The sequence below is a fragment of the Magallana gigas genome, chromosome 5 (genome assembly GCF_963853765.1).
Source record: "Magallana gigas chromosome 5, xbMagGiga1.1, whole genome shotgun sequence".
NCBI lineage: Eukaryota > Metazoa > Mollusca > Bivalvia > Ostreida > Ostreidae > Magallana > Magallana gigas.
The window spans coordinates 48,361,780-48,370,430 of NC_088857.1; the positions used below are offsets into that span (position 1 = coordinate 48,361,780).

Sequence of the window (8,651 nt, forward strand, 5' to 3'; positions counted from 1 at the left end):
TAGTTTTCGTAAGAAATATGGTGTATGTAAATATTTAAAAAAACAACAAATATCATTCTGCCGCCTCACTTAATCATTTTATTTTATGATCACATATTTCCTGAGTACATATATATATCAGTACACATAAACATTCTTTTATTTATTTGCATGGAATTTTAAAAATCACTTCTTCATTTCCTCCTTTTTTTGATGATCTAACAGTTATACAAGCGTCTGTCTGACATTACGTGGATTGAGTCTATCACTAACAGAACAGGTGGACAGAACACCCGAGTGTTCAACAGGTGAGCAACATCACTGAGGGACGCACCTGTTTGATCACAACTTGCTGCTTTGACCTCCATCAATGTTCACCATAATCTTCCCGATGCTCTTCTTTGTGTACAGGTACTGTGACAAGTAAAGCAACACAAGACAATGAGACAGTCCACATTTATACTACATACATAGTTTCTATTAAATTTAATGACCATGCATACATCTTCATCTTTTCAAAGTTGTTCTATTTTCTTCCCTGAAATGCTGCCTATGTATGGTGAAATTTTAAAGATATAGGCTAAAGTTCTATCCAGTAGAAGTGCCTGTTCACGCCAGAATAAGACCCATAATTGATGACACTTTCATATATTACCGTATATCAGGTTTTTTCCGCGAATCAGAGCCTAGAACGGTATATAAAATTTACGCGAATCAAATTTTCACTATTTCAAAGTCACATAGAAAATATGATTCACGATTGTTTAAAGCTGTGAGGTAAGAGGGGAAAAGTATATTAATTGTTAATCTTTGTAATGAAAAATTCGGACAATGAAACCAATAACACGATTTCCTTAATGTAAAATAATTACCCATATTTATTCTCAGAGACGCAAACATTCATAAATAAATAAATCATGTACCGTTACACATACCAGTAGCTCATGTATAATTAGATATCGGTTTACACAAGGAAAGTGACCGTTTTAATTAGCTTGTCAATGGATTATTAAAAAACAACGAGGCTTACAAATCTATTATCTGGCGCTTGTCCTCCGATTTCGCAATTTGTACCTCAAACTAAACTAACTGAACATAGTTCACCGTACTTTTACTTACCTGTTTACTTAATCAGGGAAGAGAGAAATCTATTACAATACAAAACTTTGTATCAAATTTACGCTGATTTATTTTCCGCGATTCGGAAATCGTCGCGAACAAAGCGGAAATTGGATACACGCGGAAAAAACCTGACATACGGTAACTACCGATACAGTATCTTTCATATTTTCAAATATTGTTGTTGATAACAAAACAATTACATCCATGAATGAGTTGACACCCTGTTAAAATCATTCCACTACCATGCTTTCCAGTACTGGATGTTTCTATAGTTAAAGTTCACTGTACATCAGCAGCAACACTCATTAATCAGGGATGATTTGGAACGTTATTTTTAATTCCTTTTAACTGACATTCTTTATGATTTTACATTGAAGTGTTCAAGGTTTAAGGCAAATAATTTAAGGGGACAAACATGACTTCAATATAACTAATACTTTGTTATATACAGGTACCCTTTAAGCAAGTGTTACTGTACACAGGATGGGACAATTGGTCTTACCTCCACAGCATCAGCGATGCTCTCCAAGCCCCGGAATGGTCCCTTCTCATAGTTCTCTCCCATGTCTACGAAGGTTTTCAGCTTGCCTTCTTGTTGCAGCTGAATCATTTTAGTAACATAGCGAGGGATATCGGACACAAAGTGTTCCAAGAAGAATCCTCTTATACTTGAGGATTTGTTCAGCAGCTGAAAGTATTATATCAATTAATTACATATTTATTCTACTACATGAATACACTTTATGAGACAAAAAAGTACTAGTGTTGAATGAACTTGCCCTGACAGGTATAGTAGCCATTGTCCTGGAAGGCTTAAAACCGAGTTCTGTCTGGTAACCCTCTATAAACCCTATTACAATCAGTCGGCCCTTTACTGCAAGGCTAAAATTATAATTGTAAGAAGGAAAGGTAATTCATATAATAGTTATAAGCTCTATACACTTTTTTTGAAGAAAAAAATTAGAATATCTGTATATTTCATTTCTCATATGAATAAGGGGAAGTCACTCTGATTATAAACACCTACTCTGTATTGTCTTAAAGAGCAACAAACAGAACTTGTGTTTGTACCACCCACTGTACAGCTTTTTTTGCTATCTGTAAATTAGCTAGCTGTAGCTGTGGGAAAGACATCTACATCTACTGCAGGTCAACCTTAATTTTCCCATAAAGTTACAGATCTGCAGCTACAAGTTAGTATTGAATTAGTCAGACAAGACAGAATTAAACAAAATATTAACATTCAGTGTGTACCGTATTTCCCCTTATCAGCTTATGTTTGCATTTCAATTTCGTGTGTTTGTAAACACACTTAGCCTTTTAACGGTGTATGAGCACAAATATAAAGTCAATTTTTTTTAGGATATTTATTATTGTAATATTAAATGCAACTTTCAAATTTACACTACCAATTTGAATTGTACTTATAAAAAATAATTGTTTAATCACATCTATTCGTTGATAAAAAAAATTTCTTGACAAAGTTTCTGGCACTATATTTTTAGTTGCTGAAGCGAACTAAATAACTTGTTAATATGGCTGCTCCATGTATGTTTCGTATCCCTGGCTAAGAGTGTATATAATGGCTTTAAAGCAACAATACACACATATTTCATACAAATAAACATCAATATGAATATAAATATAAGTTAAGTGTGGTATGAAAATTTGTCTGTATGACATTCAAAAATAAGCATTCAATGCTTAAATGTTTTTTAAATGAATGCAAAGCCAGATTTACCTATTTACACAGATGTCGAACACTTCTCCACCAATGGTTTCATATACTACATCAACGCCATTCTAAAACAAGAGGCCAACTGGCCTTAAAGGGACTTGGACACGATTTAAGATCAAAAATTTTATTTTTATTTTTTATGTATAAAATGGTTTACTGGTGCATTTTAAATGATTGACCAAAATATTGAATGTTAAAGTCAAGCTACAAGCGAGATACAGAGGTAAGAATTGGTTGTTATGTAAACAAAGCTAGAGTCTTATAGTTGTTTACAAAAAATGTAATGTAGAGAATTACCATTTCTTTGAAAAAATGACAAGTAAAAACAATTTAAACTAATTCAGTATCTTTATAAATACTATTACCAACAAAAGAAAGATACATTTGATTGAAACTTACACCAATACAACACATATGTAAAAAATGACTATATTCGAGTTTGTTTACAAAACAAAGAATTATGAACTCTGTATCTTGCTTATAACTTGATATTTGACTTTCAAATTTTGACATAGCATTATAAACTTCTATATTTATCAGTATAAACATCGAAAATGGAAAAAAAAAAATTAAATTTGTTGAGTCAAATCGTGTCCAAGTCCCTTTAACGGTCACCTGAGTAGCATATATCCCATACACAAACTTTTCATGGAGTATCATATATGCATCTCATTAATTAGGTTTCATACTGGAGTAGAAAAATTATAAATTTGTGATGACGACCACATTTCAAAAAGAACTGTGAAACCTATAATTTTGGTGAAAAACTAAAAGATCTGGTCTACAAAATCATGAATTCAGTTTTCCTTTCAGGTGTGTGGGAGTAAAGAAGATATTTTTTTTAACATTATATACATCTATACATCTATACATCCATTTTGGCCCTGCCTTAGAGTCAAAACCCATACCCCAGGGGACATGAAAATTAAAATTTCAGTAGAGGACTTCCTGGTAAACATAATTATTAGTCAGGTTTTTTTTTATACAGATGTGTGAGAATAGAGAAGGAGAGTTTTAAACATTATATGCATTAACACTATATTGCCATATTGCCCCCCCCCCCCTTCCCTCATGTCCTGAACCCCTGACCCAGGGGCCATGAATTTCACAATTTAGGTAAAGGAGATTGTGGATATCATAACAATGTATTCAGTTTTTTGCCCACATGTGTGGGAGTAGAGAAGAAGATTTTTTAAGATTTAAAACATTTTTACTATATGGCCATATTGGCCCCACCCTAGAACCTAATCACCTAACAAAGGGGTCATGAATTTCACAATTTTGGTAGAGGGCCTCATGGACATCATAACCATGCATTTAGTTTTTAACAAATATATATGGGAGTAGGGAAGAAGATTTTCTAAGATTTAATACATTTTTACTATTTTGCCATATTGGCCCCACCCTAGAGCCTGAACCCCCGACTGAGGGGTCATGAATTTCACAATTAAGGTAGAGGGCTTCATGGACATCATAACCATGCATTTAGTTTTTAACAAATATATATGGGAGTAGAGAAGAAGATTTTCTAAGATTTAATACATTTTTACTATTTGGCCATATTGGCCCCACCCTAGAGACTGAACCCCTGACCCAGGGGTCATGAATTTCACAATTTTGATAGAGGGCCTCATGAACATCATAATCATGCATTTAGTTTTTAACAAATATATATGGGAGTAGAGAAGAAGATTTTCTAAGATTTAATACATTTTTACTATTTTGCCATATTGGCCCCACCCTAAAGACTGAACCCCTGACTCAGGGGCCATAAATTTCACAATTTTGGTAGAGGGCCTCATGGACATCATAACCATGCAACCAGTTTTTTCCTCACATGCGTGGGAGTAGAGAAGAAGATTTTTGAAAATTTTGCTTTTTTTGCATATTTGACCCCACCCGTGGCACCCCAGGAGTGGTAGAGCCATAAATTTCACAATTTAGATTCTTCTTACCATAGAGATGCTTCACACCAAAAATGGTCACGATTGGCCTGGTAGTTTTCAAGAAGAAGTTAAAAATGTAAAATTGTTAACGCACGGCGACGGACGAAGACCAATTGCAATAGGTCACCTGAGTGACTCAGGTGACCTAAAAATCAAATATAGAATTTCAGACTATACCATCGAAAGTGCATTCACAATGGGACAAAATTTTATACCGGTAAACCTAAGATAAAAATATTACTGTTTCTATGGAACTATATGTAAATGACTCATTCATATTGGATTATGACCATCATTGTATATTTCATACATGGTATCTAGTATAGTACAATAAATGTTCTACTGGTGTTTCTAGATGGGTAAGTCAACTGTGTCATACAATATTCCTTATGTTATAGATTACCTTGTATTCATTTTTAAGGACCTCCTTTAAGTTTTCTTTATTATAGTTGATGGGACGATCACAGCCAATTTTCTGCAAAAAGGAAATAACAACAAATAATATTTACCGGTACATTCAGTGTATTGGTACATTTCCCCTAATGTTTGCACTGGAAATCGGTGACATTCAATTTTCTATAACACCATTTCAAATCTGAACACGGTGTATGGGCAAAAGAAAACCTCATCACACCTTTTGGATAGATTTATTATTGTAAGATTAAATGAAACGTTTAAACCTATACATGTATTACTATAAAAAATTTAAAATGTACTTTTGAAAAATAAAAGTTAAATCAATCTATTCGATCTCAATAATGAATTTCCTTGGCAAAGTTTCTGGCAATATATTTTTAGCTACAGAAGCACCCTAAGCAACATGATTTATGGCTGTTCATATACTATTCACATCCCTGACAAAGAGCTTTAATACCATATATTATGGCTTTAAAGCATTTATACAAAAATATTTCACATGTATAGCGAATTAAATCCATTGCTTTTGAATTTGAGTATTTTATATATGCATCTTAAAATTGCGTGTATCTTCAATGAAGTTTGTAATGGATAATATTTGTTACATAAAGGATATTGCCGTATATTCGCTATATCTCTGTATGTTATATTCGAGTCTTGATGTGTGAATAGTTTATACCTTCAGGAATTCTACTTTAGCATCTGTAGAACAAGTTCCTATAACATGGCAGCCGGCAAGTTTGGCCCACTGTACCTATTGAAATGACAAAAATCAAATGGCCAGTCAGTGTATGTAATTCAAAATCTTTAGATCACCTATAAACATAAACATGTATAATTTAATGATTTAGGATTTGAGGCTTAAACAAAACTGTGAAGATGTTATGAATTTGAAGAACTTACAGCAATAATTCCAGTGCCTCCTGCTGCAGCTGAAAGAAAACTATACACTGAAATCTTTGAGGAAGACTTTGACAGATATTGTGCATGCATTAACTTAAACATATTAAGATTATCTCTCATTGTTATAATGTTATATTGTTGAAATAATTATGTAAATGCAGCTGATGAAATATCAATACCTGTGATGAGGACCGTTTCTCCTTTTTTGATTTCACCAACCTAAAAAACAGCAAATATTATTTCTCTTGAAATACATGTAACATACTGGAACACTCACATGTAGATTTCTCCTAATATATGGCTTATGTACGCAAAACAGTATAATTGGTGTCAAACTGAAAATAACCTGTTAACATGTTTTTGATCATTTGTTGCTCTTATATTCTTAAGATTCAAAGACATATAGAAAGCATATTAATCAATTATCTGTTTATGAGATAGTAAACTCTGAGACTCCGAGGTGAAATAAAGCTATCAATTTCAATGCTTTATGGTAAGAATTACTATTTTCCCTATAAAGCCATACCTATATTACAGTCTTATCACTCCGAAACCTTTTTTTTTGTAAAACATGCTAAGATTTGCAAAATAACAGCTAAAACCCATTTTATACAACTATGTAACTTTTTTCTTATAAATAAATAAATAAAAACAAAAGGGTTGATGGGGAATCTGAGTTGGTGGCGGCACTGCTTACCTTGTCCAGAGATACCGAGGCTGTTATTCCACTGACTAGGAAGGGCAAGAACTGGGGCGACGGGGAGGGGATAGGAAATACCCGATTGGCTTTCAATACCTGCAATGATACATTCTGATTAGATCCATTTTAACAAGAGCTTGGACTTTGGATAGTTTGTCAAACAGCAATGTGATGTAGGCCTGTCTATTTCATTGTTGGCCATTCAGCCATGGCTCTTTGAAATGTACAAGATTTGTCTTGATTTTGCATTAGAAACCAGTGTCATTTTTAACTTCTTTTGGTGCAAGAAATAGATACTGTATGCAGGGAAATATTTGCCCCCTTTTCGCCTCTTTTGCCCTCGTTGCCAGTCACTGTGGGTGAATTTAAGACTGGGCGAATTCCAATGACTCAAATTATATACAAATTCAAGACGGGGCAAAGCTTTTGCAAGTGTAGAAGGACGAAAATAACATGGGGCGAAAATAACCCTGTATACAGTAGTTACTTCACACCGATAGTCCAAGGTCTTGTTAACAAGGTTCTAAGCTCACACTAAGAAAACTATCATCTTCAACAATATCACTACACATTCTTGTTTTCAAAATACATGTAATTAGATTAAAGCTGCTGAATAGCTAATTAAGAAATGGAATCTACTTGTTTAAAGTTAATGTGTAATATGTAGACCTGACAATGGTTGACGTGTGGTGGATTGACATATCATATACTGCTTGATCATATCATGCTGGAAATATTGTACTAAGAAGGATGTCCTCTGAATGTATATTTATTTACCTTAAAAGCAAAGGGACTAAAGTTAACAGGTAAAGATCAAACCTTGTATTCACTAAAGGCTCCGTGATTGAAATACATGACAGCCTGACCCACAGGGAGGGGGGAGTTTTTGCTGGCCTGTACAACTTCTCCAAGTCCCTACAATATCAAACAGAGTTTCAGCTGGCTGATGCTTTCATGAAAACTTTAAAAATTGTCTGTACATGTTTTTATTGTGATGGTCATGCAGTCTGGTTTGATTGCTGCCTGTCATCTGGCACCACATACTAGTACATGTAGCTCAGCTGGTAAAGCATATTAATTACTACAGATTCAGGGGGCTGTGTTTTAATCCCTGTCTGGTCCTTCATTATTTCAAAAAATATTAATTCTATTAATCTATAATAGCTGCATTATCTTTAAGGTAAGTTATTTTCTTTCTTTATTTATCATTTATTGCGTAATTGATGATTACTTAACTATCACTCAAGTATAGACACAATTTAATATCTTACCTCAAAACCAATATCAAATGGCGGCTTGATTTTAGACTGGTGGCCATATCTTCCTGCAGTTACATTGATGTCTGAGGCATTAATTCCTACATACCTGTAAAATCAGTCATTCTATGAAAATTTTAAGTCCTACTATTACAACACTAGGAAACATTTCTTTTGTTTATTAACTATTAAGAGGCATTCTTAATAAATCATCAATAAGAAAATCTACATACCCCTGACCTCATTCTGAAGGACCGGTATGTAGATGCTTACTTTTTTTTTTTACAAAGTTTTGTTTTTTTAACTTGCCTGTTCTTTATCAGAATTTCGCCATCACCAGGTTGCGGCATCGGATCTTCAGCAATAGCAACAACATCTCTAAACTTCGGGCTGAACTGTGTTGCGACTAGTTTTCGAAGAGTCCGTGGTAGGTTAGTTCCAGGCATTTTATGAACTTTGGACACGAGAAAGACAAAATGAAAATGAAAGTAGAAATGGGGACAGCTGGACGAATTTTTTGCCGAGTTGAGTTATATTTTTTCAATAAACTTTCTTTATACATGAAAGCACGTGCTCAATACATTGTTTGA

The 8,651-nt window shown here is 33.8% G+C and overlaps 1 protein-coding gene across 1 annotated transcript; it reads right to left on the bottom strand.

Annotated features, from left to right (window-relative positions):
- Positions 1–64: 64 nt before the first annotated feature.
- On the bottom strand, positions 65–8,614 carry LOC105328838 (prostaglandin reductase-3). The gene is made up of 12 exons (XM_034458509.2): positions 8,371–8,614; positions 8,077–8,170; positions 7,625–7,720; positions 6,803–6,901; positions 6,285–6,324; positions 6,106–6,134; positions 5,882–5,956; positions 5,189–5,260; positions 2,843–2,904; positions 1,881–1,983; positions 1,604–1,789; positions 65–393 (listed from the first exon to the last, which is right to left on the bottom strand). The coding sequence occupies exons 1-12, from the start codon at positions 8,505–8,507 to the stop codon at positions 322–324; spliced, it is 1,065 nt and encodes a 354-aa protein (XP_034314400.1). The 5' UTR covers positions 8,508–8,614; the 3' UTR covers positions 65–321.
- Positions 8,615–8,651: the final 37 nt, after the last annotated feature.

Coding starts and splice junctions, on each gene's coding strand:
- LOC105328838 (XM_034458509.2), bottom strand. CDS start 8,507: ATGCCTGGAACTAACCTACCACGGACTCTTCGAAAACTAGTCGCAACA. Junction 7,721..8,076: donor CATTTGATATTGGTTTTGAG/GTAAGATATTAA, acceptor TTGATATTGTAG/GGACTTGGAGAAGTTGTACA. Junction 6,902..7,624: donor GAGCCTTTAGTGAATACAAG/GTTTGATCTTTA, acceptor GTATCATTGCAG/GTATTGAAAGCCAATCGGGT.